Raw genomic sequence first — 21,259 nt, 5'->3', positions numbered from 1 at the left:
AGAGGATCTGTCAACGGAGAAGACCTGTCAACGGAGAGACCCTGTTAACGGAGGGACTCCCTGTCAACGGAGAAGACCTGTCAACGGAGGGCCCCTGTCAACGGAGAGACCCTGTTAACGGAGGGACTCCCTGTTAACAGAGAAGACCTGTCAACGGAGAAGTCCTGTCAACGGAGGGACCCTGTCAACGGAGAAGACCTGTTAACGGAGAAGACCTGTCAAGGGAGGGACCATGTCAACAGAAAAGACCTGTCAACGGAGACCGGTCAACGGAGAGATCCTGTAAACGGAGAAGACCTGTCAACGGAGAGACCCTGTTAACGGAGGGGCCCCTGTCAACGGAGAAGAGCTGTCAACGGAGGGGCCCCTATCAACGGGGCCTGTTAACTCCTGTTAACGGAGAGGGGCCTGTCAACGGAGAAAACCTGTCAAGGGAGGAACCATGTCAACAGAAAAGACCTGTCAACGGAGAGACCCTGTCAACGGAGAAGACTTGTCAACGGAGAAGACCTGTCAACGGAGAAGACCTGTCAACGGAGAAGACCTGTCAACGGAGGGACCCTGTCAACGGAGAAGACCTATCAACGGAGAAGACCTGTCAACGGAGAAGACCCTGTCAACGGAGAAGACCCTGTCAACGGAGAAGAATCTGTCAACGGAGAAGACCTGTCAACGGAGAAGACCTGTCAATGGAGAAGACATGTCAGCGGAGAAGACATGTCAACGGAGAAGACATGTCAACGGAGAAGACCTGTCAACGGAGAAGAGCTGTCAATGGAGGGACCCTGTCAACGGAGAAGACCTGTCAACGGAGAAGACCTGTCAACGGAGAAGACCTGTTAACGGAGAGGGCCTGTCATCGGAGGAGACCTGTCAAGGGAGGGACCATGTCAACAGAAAAGACCTGTCAACGGAGACCTATCAACGGAGAAACCCTGTCAACGGAGAAGACCTGTCAACGGAGGGACCCTGTCAACGGAGAAGACCTGTCAACGGAGAAGACCTGTCAACGGAGAAGACCTGTCAACGGAGAGACCCTGTCAACGGAGAGATCCTGTAAACGGAGAAGACCTGTCAACGGAGAGACCCTGTTAACGGAGGGGCCCCTGTCAACGGAGAAGAGCTGTCAACGGAGGGCCCCTATCAACGGAGAAGACCTGTTAACGGAGAGGGCCTGTCAACGGAGAAGACCTGTCAACAGAAAAGATCTGTCAACGGAGAGACCCTGTCAACGGAGAAGACCTGTCAACGGAGAAGACCTGTCAACGGAGAAGACCTGTCAACGGAGAAGGCCTGTCAACGGAGAAGACCTGTCAACGGAGAAAACCTGTCAACGGAGAAGACCTGTCAACGGAGAAGACCTGTCAATGGAGAAGACCTGTCAACGGAAAAGACATGTCAACGGAGAAGTCCTGTCAACGGAGAAGAGCTGTCAATGTAGGGACCCTGTCAACGGAGAAGACCTGTCAACGGAGAGATCCTGTAAACGGAGAAGACCTGTCAACGGAGAGACCCTGTTAACGGAGAGGCCCCTGTCAACGGAGAAGAGCTGTCAACGGAGGGCCCCAATCAACGGAGAAGACCTGTTAATGGAGAGGGCCTGTCAACGGAGAAGACCTGTCAACGGAGAAGACCCTGTCAATGAAGAAGACCTGTCAACGGAGAAGACCTGTCAACGGAGAGATCCTGTAAACGGAGAAGAGCTGTCAACGGAGGGCCCCTATCAACGGAGAAGACCTGTTAATGGAGAGGGCCTGTCAACGGAGAAGACCTGTCAAGGGAGGGACCATGTCAACAGAAAAGAAATGTCAACGGAGACCTGTCTTCGGAGAGACCCTGTCAACGGAGAAGACCTGTCAACGGAGAGACCCTGTCAACGGAGAAGACCTGTCAACGGAGAAGACCTGTCAACGGAGAAAACCTGTCAACGGAGAAGACCTGTCAACGGAGAAAACCTGTCAACGGAGAAGACCTATCAACGGAGGGACCCTGTCAACGGAGAAGAGCTGTCAACGGAGGGACCCTGTCAACGGAGAAGACCTGTCAACGGAGGGCCCCTGTCAACAGAAAGACCCTATCAAGGCCGACACCCAGTCAAGGTAAACCCCGCTAGAGGGCACATTAGAGAGGTGATCGCATCTGTGTCGCCACACCTCACAGAGACGGGGGCGTGTGTGTGGCCTAGCTACACTTGGCGCGGACCACTCGTCTTGCTAAGTCACACCATCCACCACAGAGCCAGTACATCTTATTATCAAACCATCAAGACCAAGGCCTTGGTTTTCTCTTAACCCAGCACGTGTAGCGTGTGTGTGGCACCCAGCACATGTGGCGTGTGTGTGTGGCCCCCAGCACATGTCTGTGTGTGTGTGTGTGGCACCCAGCACATGTGTGTGTGTGTGGCACCCAGCACGTGTGTGTGTGTGTGGCCCCCAGCACGTGTGTGTGTGTGTGGCCCCCAGCACATGTGTGTGTGTGTGGCCCCCAGCACATTGTGTGTGTGGCACCCAGCACATGTCTGTGTGTGTGGCACCCAGCACATGTGTGTGTGTGTGGCCCCCAGCACATGTGTGTGTGTGTGGCCCCCAGCACATGTGTGTGTGTGTGTGGCACCCAGCACATGTGTGTGTGTGGCACCCAGCACATGTAGTGTGTGTGTGTGGCACCCAGCACATGTAGTGTGTGTGTGGCACCCAGCACATGTAGTGTGTGTGTGGCCCCCAGCACATGTGTGTGTGTGGCACCCAGCACATGTGTGCGTGTGTGGCACCCAGCACATGTGTGTGTGTGGCACCCAGCACATGTAGTGTGTGTGTGGCACCCAGCACATGTAGTGTGTGTGTGGCCCCCAGCACATGTGTGTGTGTGTGTGGCACCCAGCACATGTGTGTGTGTGGCACCCAGCACATGTAGTGTGTGTGTGTGGCACCCAGCACATGTAGTGTGTGTGTGTGGCACCCAGCACATGTAGTGTGTGTGTGGCACCCAGCACATGTAGTGTGTGTGTGGCCCCCAGCACATGTGTGTGTGTGTGTGGCACCCAGCACATGTAGTGTGTGTGTGGCACCCAGCACATGTGTGTGTGTGTGTGTGGCACCCAGCACATGTGGCGTGTGTGTGTCGCACCCAGCACATGTGGCGTGTGTGTGTGGCACCCAGCACATGTGTGTGTGTGTGGCACCCAGCACATGTAGTGTGTGTGTGGCCCCCAGCACATGTGTGTGTGTGGCACCCAGCACATGTGCGAGTAAGACACTAGAGAGTGCACCCCAAGTACACGCTAGAGACCCGGGCCACGCCGGGGCAGGCCAGCAGTAACAGGCAGGGATCAAGACACAACAGCGCGGATTAAGGCATTACACTCAACCCACAACAATTACATAATTATATTTCCTACAACTTATAGCTGTGTTTTCCTTTAGGAATAATTTATTAAAGTTTACCTGTCTCAAAACCGTAAACTACCAAACTACTTCCCCCCCCCCACCCCCTAAAAGTATGAAAATACTGCAAAAGACTCGGACTACTGCGTTAACGGTAATGCCTCGGGTTGCTGCCACCCGCCACCACCTCCTGGCCGCCGATAATACAAACACGCTCATACAAAAATACAGTTTGCAAAAATCTTAAAGGCTGTTTTTTTTCTTTCTCATCCGTGATTTTTTTTTTTTTGAGGGAGGGGCTCAGCATTGTGTGTGTGTGTACTCACCTACTTGTACTCACCTAGTTGTGCTTGCGGGGGTTGAGCTCTGGCTCTTTGGTCCCGCCTCTCAACTGTCAGTCAACTGGTGTGCAGATTCCTGAGCCTACTGGGCTCTATCATATCTACACTTGAAACTGTGTATGGAGTCAGCCTCCACCACATCACTGCCTAATGCATTCCATTTACTAACTACTCTGACACTGAAAAAGTTCCTTCTAACGTCTCTGTGGCTCATGTGGGTACTCAGCTTCCACCTGTGTCCCCTGGTTCGCGTCCCTCCAGTGTTGAATAGTTCATCCTTGTTTACCCGGTCAATTCCCCTGAGGATTTTGTAGGTTGTGATCATGTCCCCCCTTACTCTTCTGTCTTCTAGTGTCGTAAGGTGCATTTCCCGCAGCCTTTCCTCATAACTCATGCCTCTTAGTTCTTGGACTAGTCTAGTAGCATAACTTTGGACTTTTTCCAGCTTCGTCTTGTGCTTGACAAGGTACGGGCTCCATGCTGGGGCCGCATACTCCAGGATTGGTCTTACATATGTGGTGTACAAGATTCTGAATGATTCCTTACACAGGTTCCTGAACGCCGTTCTGATGTTAGCCAGCCTCGCATATGCCGCAGACGTTATTCTCTTTATGTGGGCTTCAGGAGACAGGTTTGGTGTGATATCAACTCCTAGATCTTTCTCTCTGTTTCATTAAGTACTTCATCTCTTCTTAAGTACATCATCTGTGTGTGTGTGTGTGTGTGTGTGTGTGTGTGTGTGTGTGTGTGTGTGTGTGTGTGTGTGTGTGTGTGTGTGTGGTTGTTTAATGCTGTAAGGTGAGTATGATACACTTTTACACACACACACACACACACACGTATACACACATACACACACACACACACACACACACACACACACACACACACACACACACACACACACACACACACACACACACACGCAGATTCAGGCCTATTTGGCTCAGATTCCTGAGCCTAATAGGCTTAAAAATCTCTACACCAGTTGATTGACAGTTGAGAGGCGGGACCAAAGAGCCAAAGCTCAACCCCCGCAAGCACAACTAGGTGATTATAACTAGGTGAATACACACACACACACACACACACACACACACACACACACACACACACACACACACACACACACACACACACACACATATATATATATATATATATATATATATATATATATATATATATATATATATATATATATATATATATATATATATGTGTGTGTGTGTGTAAACACAAGTATATAATTACACTATACAAAATATATGTACAGACAGTACGGTTAAGTATTTACTTAAGAAAAACTGTCCCCCCCCCCCCCTCCCCCGCGGGTCACACACGGCGTCACCACCTTAACCATGACATGTCACGCGTCACAGGTGCTCCTGGTGACGCGGTCTACTGACCATTCAGTGTCACAGGTGACACCTGTCAAGTTATCTTACCAACGTGACTGCTTGTCACATGCTTAGTGCATAACAACTCGCGTTCATGAAGAACATATCGACCATTGTTCTATAACGTCTCAGTTCTAGGAGAACAATAGTGAACACTGGTGTTCCTCCCCCAGCTGGGGTCAGCTGGGGTCGAGATACGTACCCCCAGTAACCCCCCCCCCTCATCCCAACCCCTGCAGAAGTAGGTGTAGCAGCCTAAGGGGGTTGACCCCCTGCCCCAGACCCCCCTACCACCGTCTACCCCTCCAGGTGGCGCTGCTGGGGGCGGCCCCCTCAGCTCTTGTCGTGGGGCGGGGCGGGAGGCGGCTCCCTGCAGTAGCAGAACTTGCGCAGCTGCTCGTAGGTGTTGTAGATACAGTGGGGCTGGTCGTAGTACCTGTTGGTCCGGCTCACGTCCTCTATCTGCAACCACACGGCGCCCCAGTTAGTCTCTACACACCACCCATCACTCCAGTTATGGATACATAGTTATGGATACATAGTTATGGATACATAGTTATGGATACATAATTATGGATACATAATTATGGATACAGAGTATAGAACTCTGTAAAGAGCGTTTTAGGAAGCCTAATATAATCAACTAATTCACTAATGATTTATCATCAGATAAATACTGATTTATTATCAGTATTTATATTTATATTTTTATCTAATTTATTATCAGATAAATATTGTATGTAAAGATATTAATGGAATATATGTAATTAAATTGTATTGTATTAAAAAGCAAACAACACTAAATATTATTATTTTGTTCCGGGAGTTTGGCGACAAGTGAGAAATATTATGTACAGTAACTATGTCTGTCACTATCCTCCTCACCACACACCATGACTGTCACTATCCTCCTCACCACACACCATGTCTGTCACTATCCTCCTCACCACACACCATGTCTGTCACTATCCTCCTCACCACACACCATGACTGTCACTATCCTCCTCACCACACACTATGTCTGTCACTATCCTCCTCACCACACACCATGACTGTCACCAACCTCCACACCACACACCATGACTGTCACCATCCTCCACACCACACACCATGACTGTCACTATCCACCTCACCACACACCATGACTGTCACCATCCTCCTCACCACACACCATGACTGTCACCATCCTCCTCACCACACACCATGACTGTCACCATCCTCCTCACCACACACCATGACTGTCACTATCCTCCACACCACACACCATGACTGTCACCATCCTCCTCACCACACACCATGACTGTCACTATCCTCCACACCACACACCATGACTGTCACTATCCTCCACACCACACACCATGACTGTCACTATCCTCCTCACCACACACCATGACTGTCACCATCCTCCACACCACACACCATGACTGTCACTATCCTCCTCACCACACACCATGACTGTCACCATCCTCCTCACCACACACCATGACTGTCACCATCCTCCTCACCACACACCATGACTGTCACCATCCTCCTCACCACACACCATGACTGTCACCATCCTCCTCACCACACACCACGACTGTCACTATCCTCCACACCACACACCATGACTGTCACTATCCTCCTCACCACACACCACGACTGTCACTATCCTCCACACCACACACCATGACTGTCACTATCCTCCTCACCACACACCACGACTGTCACTATCCTCCACACCACACACCATGACTGTCACTATCCTCCTCACCACACACCACGACTGTCACTATCCTCCACACCACACACCATGACTGTCACTATCCTCCTCACCACACACCACGACTGTCACTATCCTCCACACCACACACTATGACTGTCACTATCCTCCTCACCACACACCACGACTGTCACTATCCTCCACACCACACACCATGACTGTCACTATCCTCCTCACCACACACCACGACTGTCACTATCCTCCACACCACACACCATGACTGTCACTATCCTCCTCACCACACACCACGACTGTCACTATCCTCCACACCACACACCATGACTGTCACCATCCTCCTCACCACACACCATGACTGTCACTATCCTCCACACCACACACCATGACTGTCACCATCCTCCTCACCACACACCATGACTGTCACCATCCTCCTCACCACACACCATGACTGTCACCATCCTCCTCACCACACACCATGACTGTCACCATCCTCCTAACCACACACCATGACTGTCACCATCCTCCTCCTCACCACACACCATGACTGTCACCATCCTCCTCACCACACACCATGACTGTCACCATCCTCCTCACCACACACCATGACTGTCACCATCCACCTCACCACACACCATGACTGTCACCATCCTCCTCACCACACACCATGACTGTCACTATCCTCCTCACCACACACCATGACTGTCACCATCCTCCTCACCACACACCATGACTGTCACCATCCTCCTCCTCACCACACACCATGACTGTCACCATCCACCTCACCACACACCATGACTGTCACCATCCTCCTCACCACACACCATGACTGTCACCATCCTCCTCACCACACACCATGACTCTCACCATCCTCCTACTTAAATATCCCCAATATTATCCCCCACCACATACACACCTCACCTTTCTACCGAGTGACAAAAGGGGGAGTTTCCCCAAGGACTCGTACCCTCGGGGCTCGAACACGGACCCGGGAGGCGGTAAAGCCGTGGCGAGCACTGACCTTGAGGGAGAAGGTGTCGAGTCTGATGTTGTAGGCGAGGGAGGCCTCGTAGTGGGCGTGTCCCGGGGCGGTGTGTAGGTGCACCTGGTACACCACCTCGCTCACCGCTGTCTCGTCCGTCAGGTCCGGCACGAACCCGTCCGTGTCCGCGTTCTTCTTGTAAGCCAGCAGTCCTGTAGACGGGTACTGGTGAGTCACGGGTACTGCTGAGTCACGGGTACTGGTGAGTCACGGGTACTGGTGAGTCACGGGTACTGGTGAGTCACGGGTACTGGTGAGTCACGGGTACTGGTGAGTCACGGGTACTGGTGAGTCACGGGTACTGCTGAGTCACGGGTACTGGTGAGTCACGGGTACTGCTGAGTCACGGGTACTGGTGAGTCACGGGTACTGGTGAGTCACGGGTACTGCTGAGTCACGGGTACTGGTGAGTCACGGGTACTGGTGAGTCACGGGTACTGGTGAGTCACGGGTACTGCTGAGTCACGGGTACTGGTGAGTCACGGGTACTGCTGAGTCACGGGTACTGGTGAGTCACGGGTACTGGTGCGTCACGGGTACTGGTGAGTCACGGGTACTGGTGAGTCACGGGTACTGGTGAGTCACGGGTACTGGTGAGTCACGGGTACTGGTGAGTCACGGGTACTGGTGAGTCACGGGTACTGGTGAGTCACGGGTACTGGTGAGTCACGGGTACTGCTGAGTCACGGGTACTGCTGAGTCACGGGTACTGGTGCGTCACGGGTACTGGTGAGTCACGGGTACTGGTGAGTCACGGGGACTGCTGAGTCACGGGTACTGGTGAGTCACGGGTACTGCTGAGTCACCGGTACTGGCGAGTCACGGGTACTGGCGAGTCACGGGTACTGGTGAGTCACGGGTACTGGTGAGTCACGGGTACTGGTGAGTCACGGGTACTGGTGAGTCACGGGTACTGGTGAGTCACGGGTACTGGTGCCGTGAGTCACGGGTACTGGTGAGTCACGGGTACAGGTGCGTCACGGGTACTGGTGAGTCACGGGTACTGGTGAGTCACGGGTACTGGTGAGTCACGGGTACTGGTGAGTCACGGGTACTGGTGAGTCACGGGTACTGGTGTCGTGAGTCACGGGTACTGGTGAGTCACGGGTACTGGTGCCGTGAGTCACGGGTACTGCTGAGTCACGGGTACTGGTGAGTCACGGGTACTGGTGAGTCACGGGCACTGGTAAGTCACGGGTACTGGTGAGTGACGGGTACTGGTGAGTCACGGGTACTGGTGAGTCACGGGTACTGCTGCCGTGAGTCACGGGTACTGGTGAGTCACGGGTACTGGTGAGTCAAGGGTACTGGTGAGTCACGGGTACTGCTGAGTCACGGGTACTGCTGAGTCACGGGTACTGGTGAGTCACGGGTACTGGTGAGTCACGGGTACTGGTGAGTCACGGGTACTGGTGAGTCACGGGTACTGCTGAGTCACGGGTACTGATGAGTCACCGGTACTGGTGAGTGGCGGGTACTGGTGAGTCACGGGTACTGGTGAGTGACGGGTACTGGTGAGTCACGGGTACTGGTGCCGTGAGTCACGGGTACTGCTGAGTCACGGGTACTGGTGAGTGGCGGGTACTGGTGAGTCACGGGTACTGGTGAGTCACGGGTACTGGTGCCGTGAGTCACGGGGACTGGTGAGTCACGGGTACTGCTGAGTCACCGGTACTGGTGAGTCACGGGTACTGGTGAGTCACGGGTACTGGTGAGTCACGGGTACTGGTGAGTCACGGGTACTGGTGAGTCACGGGTACAGCTGAGTCACGGGTACTGCTGAGTCATGGGTACTGGTGAGTCATGGGTACTGGTGAGTCACGGGTACTGGTGAGTCACGGGTACTGGTGAGTCACGGGTACTGCTGAGTCACGGGTACTGCTGAGTCACGGCTACTGCTGAGTCACGGGTACTGCTGAGTCACGGGTACTGCTGAGTCACGGGTACTGGTGAGTCATGGGTACTGGTGAGTCACGGGTACTGGTGAGTCACGGGTACTGGTGCGTCACGGGTACTGCTGAGTCACGGGTACTGGTGCGTCACGGGTACTGGTGCGTCACGGGTACTGGTGAGTCACGGGTACTGGTGAGTCACGGGTACTGGTGAGTCACGGGTACTGGTGCGTCACGGGTACTGCTGAGTCACGGGTACTGGTGCGTCACGGGTACTGCTGAGTCACGGGTACTGGTGAGTCACGGGTACTGGTGAGTCACGGGTACTGGTGAGTCACGGGTACTGGTGAGTCACGGGTACTGCTGCCGTGAGTCACGGGTACTGGTGAGTCACGGGCACTGGTAAGTCATGGGTACTGGTGAGTCACGGGTACTGGTGAGTCACGGGTACTGGTGAGTCACGGGTACTGGTGAGTCACGGGTACTGGTGAGTCACGGGTACTGCTGCCGTGAGTCACGGGTACTGGTGAGTCACGGGCACTGGTAAGTCACGGGTACTGGTGAGACACGGGTACTGGTGAGTCACGGGTACTGGTGAGTCACGGGTACTGGTGAGTCACGGGTACTGCTGCCGTGAGTCACGGATACTGGTGAGTCACGGGCACTGGTAAGTCACGGGTACTGGTGAGTCACGGGTACTGGTGAGTCACGGGTACTGGTGCGTCACGGGTACTGCTGAGTCACGGGTACTGGTGCGTCACGGGTACTGGTGCGTCACGGGTACTGGTGAGTCACGGGTACTGGTGAGTCACGGGTACTGGTGAGTCACGGGTACTGGTGCGTCACGGGTACTGCTGAGTCACGGGTACTGGTGCGTCACGGGTACTGCTGAGTCACGGGTACTGGTGAGTCACGGGTACTGGTGAGTCACGGGTACTGCTGAGTCACGGGTACTGGTGCAGTGAGTCACGGGTACTGGTGAGTCACGGGTACTGGTGAGACACGGGTACTGGTGAGTCACGGGTACTGGTGAGTCACGGGTACTGGTGAGTCACGGGTACTGCTGCCGTGAGTCACGGGTACTGGTGAGTCACGGGCACTGGTAAGTCACGGGTACTGGTGAGTGACGGGTACTGGTGAGTGACGGGTACTGGTGCGTCACGGGTACTGGTGCGTCACGGGTACTGGTGAGTCACGGGTACTGGTGAGTCACGGGTACTGGTGAGTCACGGGTACTGGTGAGTCACGGGTACTGCTGAGTCACGGGTACTGGTGAGTCACGGGTACTGCTGAGTCACGGGTACTGGTGAGTCACGGGTACTGGTGAGTCACGGGTACTGGTGAGTCACGGGTACTGCTGAGTCACGGGTACTGGTGAGTCACGGGTACTGGTGCGTCACGGGTACTGGTGAGTCACGGGTACTGGTGAGTCACGGGTACTGGTGAGTCACGGGTACTGGTGAGTCACGGGTACTGCTGAGTCACGGGTACTGGTGAGTCACGGGTACTGGTGAGTCACGGGTACTGGTGAGTCACGGGTACTGGTGAGTCACGGGTACTGCTGAGTCACGGGTACTGGTGAGTCACGGGTACTGGTGCGTCACGGGTACTGGTGAGTCACGGGTACTGGTGAGTCACGGGGACTGCTGAGTCACGGGTACTGCTGAGTCACCGGTACTGGCGAGTCACGGGTACTGGTGAGTCACGGGTACTGGTGAGTCACGGGTACTGGTGAGTCACGGGTACTGGTGAGTCACGGGTACAGGTGCGTCACGGGTACTGGTGAGTCACGGGTACTGGTGAGTCACGGGTACTGGTGCCGTGAGTCACGGGTACTGGTGAGTCACGGGTACTGCTGAGTCACGGGTACTGGTGAGTCACGGGTACTGCTGAGTCACGGGTACTGGTGAGTCACGGGTACTGGTGAGTCACGGGTACTGCTGAGTCACGGGTACTGGTGAGTCACGGGTACTGGTGCGTCACGGGTACTGGTGAGTCACGGGTACTGGTGAGTCACGGGGACTGCTGAGTCACGGGTACTGGTGAGTCACGGGTACTGCTGAGTCACCGGTACTGGCGAGTCACGGGTACTGGTGAGTCACGGGTACTGGTGAGTCACGGGTACTGGTGAGTCACGGGTACTGGTGAGTCACGGGTACTGGTGAGTCACGGGTACAGGTGCGTCACGGGTACTGGTGAGTCACGGGTACTGGTGAGTCACGGGTACTGGTGCCGTGAGTCACGGGTACTGGTGAGTCACGGGTACTGCTGAGTCACGGGTACTGGTGAGTCACGGGTACTGCTGAGTCACGGGTACTGCTGAGTCACGGGTACTGGTGAGTCACGGGTACTGCTGAGTCACCGGTACTGGCGAGTCACGGGTACTGGTGAGTCACGGGTACTGGTGAGTCACGGGTACTGGTGAGTCACGGGTACTGGTGAGTCACGGGTACTGGTGAGTCACGGGTACTGGTGAGTCACGGGTACTGGTGCCGTGAGTCACGGGTACTGGTGAGTCACGGGTACTGGTGCCGTGAGTCACGGGTACTGGTGAGTCACGGGTACTGGTGAGTCACGGGTACTGGTGAGTCACGGGCACTGGTAAGTCACGGGTACTGGTGAGTGACGGGTACTGGTGAGTCACGGGTACTGGTGAGTCACGGGTACTGCTGCCGTGAGTCACGGGTACTGGTGAGTCACGGGTACTGGTGAGTCAAGGGTACTGGTGAGTCACGGGTACTGCTGAGTCACGGGTACTGCTGAGTCACGGGTACTGCTGAGTCACGGGTACTGCTGAGTCACGGGTACTGGTGAGTCACGGGTACTGGTGAGTCACGGGTACTGCTGAGTCACGGGTACTGCTGAGTCACCGGTACTGGTGAGTGGCGGGTACTGGTGAGTCACGGGTACTGGTGAGTGACGGGTACTGGTGAGTCACGGGTACTGGTGCCGTGAGTCACGGGTACTGGTGCCGTGAGTCACGGGTACTGCTGAGTCACGGGTACTGGTGAGTGGCGGGTACTGGTGAGTCACGGGTACTGGTGAGTCACGGGTACTGGTGCCGTGAGTCACGGGGACTGGTGAGTCACGGGTACTGCTGAGTCACCGGTACTGGTGAGTCACGGGTACTGGTGAGTCACGGGTACTGGTGAGTCACGGGTACTGGTGAATCACGGGTACTGGTGAGTCACGGGTACAGCTGAGTCACGGGTACTGCTGAGTCATGGGTACTGGTGAGTCATGGGTACTGGTGAGTCACGGGTACTGGTGAGTCACGGGTACTGGTGAGTCACGGGTACTGGTGAGTCACGGGTACTGCTGAGTCACGGGTACTGCTGAGTCACGGGTACTGCTGAGTCACGGGTTCTGGTGAGTCATGGGTACTGGTGAGTCACGGGTACTGGTGAGTCACGGGTACTGGTGCGTCACGGGTACTGCTGAGTCACGGGTACTGGTGCGTCACGGGTACTGGTGCGTCACGGGTACTGGTGAGTCACGGGTACTGGTGAGTCACGGGTACTGGTGAGTCACGGGTACTGGTGCGTCACGGGTACTGCTGAGTCACGGGTACTGGTGCGTCACGGGTACTGCTGAGTCACGGGTACTGGTGAGTCACGGGTACTGCTGAGTCACGGGTACTGGTGCAGTGAGTCACGGGTACTGGTGAGTCACGGGTACTGGTGAGACACGGGTACTGGTGAGTCACGGGTACTGGTGAGTCACGGGTACTGGTGAGTCACGGGTACTGCTGCCGTGAGTCACGGGTACTGGTGAGTCACGGGCACTGGTAAGTCACGGGTACTGGTGAGTGACGGGTACTGGTGCGTCACGGGTACTGGTGCGTCACGGGTACTGGTGAGTCACGGGTACTGGTGAGTCACGGGTACTGGTGAGTCACGGGTACTGGTGAGTCACGGGTACTGCTGAGTCACGGGTACTGGTGAGTCACGGGTACTGCTGAGTCACGGGTACTGGTGAGTCACGGGTACTGCTGAGTCACCGGTACTGGCGAGTCACGGGTACTGGTGAGTCACGGGTACTGGTGAGTCACGGGTACTGGTGAGTCACGGGTACTGGTGAGTCACGGGTACTGGTGAGTCACGGGTACTGGTGAGTCACGGGTACTGGTGAGTCACGGGTACTGGTGCCGTGAGTCACGGGTACTGGTGAGTCACGGGTACTGGTGCCGTGAGTCACGGGTACTGGTGAGTCACGGGTACTGGTGAGTCACGGGTACTGGTGAGTCACGGGCACTGGTAAGTCACGGGTACTGGTGAGTGACGGGTACTGGTGAGTCACGGGTACTGGTGAGTCACGGGTACTGCTGCCGTGAGTCACGGGTACTGGTGAGTCACGGGTACTGGTGAGTCAAGGGTACTGGTGAGTCACGGGTACTGCTGAGTCACGGGTACTGCTGAGTCACGGGTACTGGTGAGTCACGGGTACTGCTGAGTCACGGGTACTGGTGAGTCACGGGTACTGCTGAGTCACGGGTACTGCTGAGTCACCGGTACTGGTGAGTGGCGGGTACTGGTGAGTCACGGGTACTGGTGAGTGACGGGTACTGGTGAGTCACGGGTACTGGTGCCGTGAGTCACGGGTACTGGTGCCGTGAGTCACGGGTACTGCTGAGTCACGGGTACTGGTGAGTGGCGGGTACTGGTGAGTCACGGGTACTGGTGAGTCACGGGTACTGGTGCCGTGAGTCACGGGGACTGGTGAGTCACGGGTACTGCTGAGTCACCGGTACTGGTGAGTCACGGGTACTGGTGAGTCACGGGTACTGGTGAGTCACGGGTACTGGTGAATCACGGGTACTGGTGAGTCACGGGTACAGCTGAGTCACGGGTACTGCTGAGTCATGGGTACTGGTGAGTCATGGGTACTGGTGAGTCACGGGTACTGGTGAGTCACGGGTACTGGTGAGTCACGGGTACTGGTGAGTCACGGGTACTGCTGAGTCACGGGTACTGCTGAGTCACGGGTACTGCTGAGTCACGGGTACTGGTGAGTCATGGGTACTGGTGAGTCACGGGTACTGGTGAGTCACGGGTACTGGTGCGTCACGGGTACTGCTGAGTCACGGGTACTGGTGCGTCACGGGTACTGGTGCGTCACGGGTACTGGTGAGTCACGGGTACTGGTGAGTCACGGGTACTGGTGAGTCACGGGTACTGGTGCGTCACGGGTACTGCTGAGTCACGGGTACTGGTGCGTCACGGGTACTGCTGAGTCACGGGTACTGGTGAGTCACGGGTACTGCTGAGTCACGGGTACTGGTGCAGTGAGTCACGGGTACTGGTGAGTCACGGGTACTGGTGAGACACGGGTACTGGTGAGTCACGGGTACTGGTGAGTCACGGGTACTGGTGAGTCACGGGTACTGCTGCCGTGAGTCACGGGTACTGGTGAGTCACGGGCACTGGTAAGTCACGGGTACTGGTGAGTGACGGGTACTGGTGCGTCACGGGTACTGGTGCGTCACGGGTACTGGTGAGTCACGGGTACTGGTGAGTCACGGGTACTGGTGAGTCACGGGTACTGGTGAGTCACGGGTACTGCTGAGTCACGGGTACTGGTGAGTCACGGGTACTGCTGAGTCACGGGTACTGGTGAGTCACGGGTACTGCTGAGTCACCGGTACTGGCGAGTCACGGGTACTGGTGAGTCACGGGTACTGGTGAGTCACGGGTACTGGTGAGTCACGGGTACTGGTGAGTCACGGGTACTGGTGAGTCACGGGTACTGGTGCCGTGAGTCACGGGTACTGGTGAGTCACGGGTACTGGTGCCGTGAGTCACGGGTACTGGTGAGTCACGGGTACTGGTGAGTCACGGGTACTGGTGAGTCACGGGCACTGGTAAGTCACGGGTACTGGTGAGTGACGGGTACTGGTGAGTCACGGGTACTGGTGAGTCACGGGTACTGCTGCCGTGAGTCACGGGTACTGGTGAGTCACGGGTACTGGTGAGTCAAGGGTACTGGTGAGTCACGGGTACTGCTGAGTCACGGGTACTGCTGAGTCACGGGTACTGGTGAGTCACGGGTACTGCTGAGTCACGGGTACAGGTGAGTCACGGGTACTGCTGAGTCACGGGTACTGCTGAGTCACCGGTACTGGTGAGTGGCGGGTACTGGTGAGTCACGGGTACTGGTGAGTGACGGGTACTGGTGAGTCACGGGTACTGGTGCCGTGAGTCACGGGTACTGGTGCCGTGAGTCACGGGTACTGCTGAGTCACGGGTACTGGTGAGTGGCGGGTACTGGTGAGTCACGGGTACTGGTGAGTCACGGGTACTGGTGCCTTGAGTCACGGGGACTGGTGAGTCACGGGTACTGGTGAGTCACGGGCACTGGTAAGTCACGGGTACTGGTGAGTCACGGGTACTGGTGAGTGACGGGTACTGGTGAATCACGGGTACTGGTGAGTCACGGGTACAGCTGAGTCACGGGTACTGCTGAGTCATGGGTACTGGTGAGTCATGGGTACTGGTGAGTCACGGGTACTGGTGAGTCACGGGTACTGGTGAGTCACGGGTACTGGTGAGTCACGGGTACTGCTGAGTCACGGGTACTGCTGAGTCACGGGTACTGCTGAGTCACGGGTACTGGTGAGTCATGGGTACTGGTGAGTCACGGGTACTGGTGAGTCACGGGTACTGGTGCGTCACGGGTACTGCTGAGTCACGGGTACTGGTGCGTCACGGGTACTGGTGCGTCACGGGTACTGGTGAGTCACGGGTACTGGTGAGTCACGGGTACTGGTGAGTCACGGGTACTGGTGCGTCACGGGTACTGCTGAGTCACGGGTACTGGTGCGTCACGGGTACTGCTGAGTCACGGGTACTGGTGAGTCACGGGTACTGCTGAGTCACGGGTACTGGTGCAGTGAGTCACGGGTACTGGTGAGTCACGGGTACTGGTGAGACACGGGTACTGGTGAGTCACGGGTACTGGTGAGTCACGGGTACTGGTGAGTCACGGGTACTGCTGCCGTGAGTCACGGGTACTGGTGAGTCACGGGCACTGGTAAGTCACGGGTACTGGTGAGTGACGGGTACTGGTGCGTCACGGGTACTGGTGCGTCACGGGTACTGGTGAGTCACGGGTACTGGTGAGTCACGGGTACTGGTGAGTCACGGGTACTGGTGAGTCACGGGTACTGCTGAGTCACGGGTACTGGTGAGTCACGGGTACTGCTGAGTCACGGGTACTGGTGAGTCACGGGTACTGCTGAGTCACGGGTACTGGTGCAGTGAGTCACGAGTACTGGTGAGTCACGGGTACTGGTGAGTCACGGGTACTGGTGAGTCACGGGTACTGGTGAGTCACGGGTACTGCTGCCGTGAGTCACGGGTACTGGTGAGTCACGGGCACTGGTAAGTCACGGGTACTGGTGAGTCACGGGTACTGGTGAGTGACGGGTACTGGTGCGTCACGGGTACTGGTGCGTCACGGGTACTGGTGAGTCACGGGTACTGGTGCGTCACGGGTACTGGTGAGTCACGGGTACTGGTGAGTCACGGGTACTGGTGAGTCACGGGTACTGGTGAGTCACGGGTACTGGTGCGTCACGGGTACTGGTGCGTCACGGGTACTGGTGCGTCACGGGTACTGGTGAGTCACGGGTACTGGTGAGTCACGGGTACTGCTGAGTCACGGGTACTGCTGAGTCACGGGTACTGCTGAGTCACCGGTACTGGTGAGTCAAGGGTACTGGTGAGTCACGGGTACTGGTGCAGTGAGTCACGGGTACTGGTGAGTCACGGGTACTGCTGCGGTGAGTCACGGGTACTGGTGAGTCACGGGTACTGCTGCGGTGAGTCACGGGTACTGGTGAGTCACGGGTACTGGTGAGTCACGGGTACTGGTGCGTCACGGGTACTGGTGAGTCACGGGTACTGGTGAGTCACGGGTACTGGTGAGTCACGGGTACTGGTGAGTCACGGGTACTGGTGAGTCACGGTACTGCTGCGGTGAGTCACGGGTACTGGTGGGGTGAGTCACGGGTACTGGTGGGGTGAGTCACGGGTACTGCTGCGGTGAGTCACGGGTACTACTTGGGTGAGTCACGGGTACTGCTGGGGTGAGTCACTGGTACTGCTGAGGTGAGTCACGGGTACTGCTGCGGTAAGTTACGGGTAATGGTGGGGTGAGTCACTGGTACTGCTGGGGTGAGTCATGGGTACTGCTGCGGTGAGTCACGGGTACTGTGAGTCACGGTACTGCTGGGGTGAGTCACGGGTACTGGTGAGTCACGGGTACTGTGAGTCACGAGTACTGCTGGGGTGAGTCACGGGTACTGCTGGGATGAGTCACGGGTACTGCAGGGGTGAGTCACGGGTACTGCTGCGGTGAGTCACGGGTACTGCTGCGGTGACTCACGGGTACTGCTGCGGTAAGTCACGGGTACTGCTGCGGTGAGTCACGGGTACTGCTAGGGTGAGTCACGGGTACTGCTGGGGTGAGTCACGGGTACTACTTGGTTGAGTCACGGGTACTGCTGGGGTGAGTCATGGGTACTGCTGCGGTGAGTCACGGGTACTGCTGCGGTGAGTCACGGGTACTGCTGCGGTGACTCACGGGTACTACTTGGGTGAGTCACGGGTACTACTTGGGTGAGTCACGGGTACTACTTGGGTGAGTCACGGGTACTGCTGGGGTGAGTCATGGGTACTGCTGCGGTGAGTCACGGGTACTGCTGCGGTGAGTCACGGGTACTGCTGCGGTGAGTCACGGGTACTGCTAGGGTGAGTCACGGGTACTGCTGCGGTGAGTCACGGGTACTACTTGGGTGAGTCACGGGTACTACTTGGGTGAGTCACGGGTACTACTTGGGTGAGTCACGGGTACTACTTGGGTGAGTCATGGGTACTGCTGGGGTGAGTCATGGGTACTACTTGGGTGAGTCATGGGTACTGCTGGGGTGAGTCACCGGTACTGGTGAGTGGCGGGTACTGGTGAGTCACGGGTACTGGTGAGTGACGGGTACTGGTGAGTCACGGGTACTGGTGCCGTGAGTCACGGGTACTGGTGCCGTGAGTCACGGGTACTGCTGAGTCACGGGTACTGGTGAGTGGCGGGTACTGGTGAGTCACGGGTACTGGTGAGTCACGGGTACTGGTGCCTTGAGTCACGGGGACTGGTGAGTCACGGGTACTGCTGAGTCACCGGTACTGGTGAGTCACGGGTACTGGTGAGTCACGGGTACTGGTGAGTCACGGGTACTGGTGAATCACGGGTACTGGTGAGTCACGGGTACAGCTGAGTCACGGGTACTGCTGAGTCATGGGTACTGGTGAGTCATGGGTACTGGTGAGTCACGGGTACTGGTGAGTCACGGGTACTGGTGAGTCACGGGTACTGGTGAGTCACGGGTACTGCTGAGTCACGGGTACTGCTGAGTCACGGGTACTGCTGAGTCACGGGTACTGGTGAGTCATGGGTACTGGTGAGTCACGGGTACTGGTGAGTCACGGGTACTGGTGCGTCACGGGTACTGCTGAGTCACGGGTACTGGTGCGTCACGGGTACTGGTGCGTCACGGGTACTGGTGAGTCACGGGTACTGGTGAGTCACGGGTACTGGTGAGTCACGGGTACTGGTGCGTCACGGGTACTGCTGAGTCACGGGTACTGGTGCGTCACGGGTACTGCTGAGTCACGGGTACTGGTGAGTCACGGGTACTGCTGAGTCACGGGTACTGGTGCAGTGAGTCACGGGTACTGGTGAGTCACGGGTACTGGTGAGACACGGGTACTGGTGAGTCACGGGTACTGGTGAGTCACGGGTACTGGTGAGTCACGGGTACTGCTGCCGTGAGTCACGGGTACTGGTGAGTCACGGGCACTGGTAAGTCACGGGTACTGGTGAGTGACGGGTACTGGTGCGTCACGGGTACTGGTGCGTCACGGGTACTGGTGAGTCACGGGTACTGGTGAGTCACGGGTACTGGTGAGTCACGGGTACTGGTGAGTCACGGGTACTGCTGAGTCACGGGTACTGGTGAGTCACGGGTACTGCTGAGTCACGGGTACTGGTGAGTCACGGGTACTGCTGAGTCACGGGTACTGGTGCAGTGAGTCACGAGTACTGGTGAGTCACGGGTACTGGTGAGTCACGGGTACTGGTGAGTCACGGGTACTGGTGAGTCACGGGTACTGGTGAGTCACGGGTACTGCTGCCGTGAGTCACGGGTACTGGTGAGTCACGGGCACTGGTAAGTCACGGGTACTGGTGAGTCACGGGTACTGGTGAGTGACGGGTACTGGTGCGTCACGGGTACTGGTGCGTCACGGGTACTGGTGAGTCACGGGTACTGGTGCGTCACGGGTACTGGTGCCGTGAGTCACGGGTACTGGTGAGTCACGGGCACTGGTAAGTCACGGGTACTGGTGAGTCACGGGCACTGGTAAGTCACGGGTACTGGTGAGTCACGGGTACTGGTGAGTGACGGGTACTGGTGAATCACGGGTACTGGTGAGTCACGGGTACAGCTGAGTCACGGGTACTGGTGAGTCACGGGTACTGGTGAGTGACGGGTACTGGTGCGTCACGGGTACTGGTGCGTCACGGGTACTGGTGAGTCACGGGTACTGGTGCGTCACGGGTACTGGTGAGTCACGGGTACTGGTGAGTCACGGGTACTGGTGAGTCACGGGTACTGGTGAGTCACGGGTACTGGTGCGTCACGGGTACTGGTGCGTCACGGGTACTGGTGCGTCACGGGTACTGGTGAGTCACGGGTACTGGTGAGTCACGGGTACTGCTGAGTCACGGGTACTGCTGAGTCACGGGTACTGCTGAGTCACCGGTACTGGTGAGTCAAGGGTACTGGTGAGTCACGGGTACTGGTGCAGTGAGTCACGGGTACTGGTGAGTCACGGGTACTGCTGCGGTGAGTCACGGGTACTGCTGCGGTGAGTCACGGGTACTGGTGAGTCACGGGTACTGCTGCGGTGAGTCACGGGTACTGGTGAGTCACGGGTACTGGTGAGTCACGGGTACTGGTGCGTCACGGGTACTGGTGAGTCACGGGTACTGGTGAGTCACGGGTACTGGTGAGTCACGGGTACTGGTGAGTCACGGGTACTGGTGAGTCACGGTACTGCTGCGGTGAGTCACGGGTACTGGTGGGGTGAGTCACGGGTACTGGTGGGGTGAGTCACGGGTACTGCTGCGGTGAGTCACGGGTACTACTTGGGTGAGTCACGGGTACTGCTGGGGTGAGTCACTGGTACTGCTGAGGTGAGTCACGGGTACTGCTGCGGTAAGTTACGGGTAATGGTGGGGTGAGTCACTGGTACTGCTGGGGTGAGTCATGGGTACTGCTGCGGTGAGTCACGGGTACTGTGAGTCACGGTACTGCTGGGGTGAGTCACGGGTACTGGTGAGTCACGGGTACTGTGAGTCACGAGTACTGCTGGGGTGAGTCACGGGTACTGCTGGGATGAGTCACGGGTACTGCAGGGGTGAGTCACGGGT

The 21,259-nt window shown here is 56.6% G+C and overlaps 1 protein-coding gene across 3 annotated transcripts in view; it reads right to left on the bottom strand.

Annotated features, from left to right (window-relative positions):
* Window positions 1–4,557: 4,557 nt before the first annotated feature.
* The window catches only part of LOC123767856 (uncharacterized), a 96,094-nt gene continuing 79,392 nt past the window's right edge, over window positions 4,558–21,259 (bottom strand). For all 3 annotated transcript variants that reach the window (XM_069310342.1, XM_069310343.1, XM_069310341.1), the window contains 2 exons: window positions 7,863–8,035; window positions 4,558–5,586 (listed from right to left, as the gene is read on the bottom strand). In XM_069310342.1, the coding sequence (XP_069166443.1) occupies window positions 5,458–5,586; window positions 7,863–8,035 (302 nt within the window). In that variant the 3' untranslated portion in view covers window positions 4,558–5,457. The remainder of the gene's footprint in view (window positions 5,587–7,862; window positions 8,036–21,259) is intronic.

The sequence above is a fragment of the Procambarus clarkii genome, chromosome 67 (assembly GCF_040958095.1).
Source record: "Procambarus clarkii isolate CNS0578487 chromosome 67, FALCON_Pclarkii_2.0, whole genome shotgun sequence".
In the NCBI taxonomy this organism is placed as follows: domain Eukaryota; kingdom Metazoa; phylum Arthropoda; class Malacostraca; order Decapoda; family Cambaridae; genus Procambarus; species Procambarus clarkii.
This window is presented reverse-complemented; position numbering and strand designations above follow the sequence as displayed.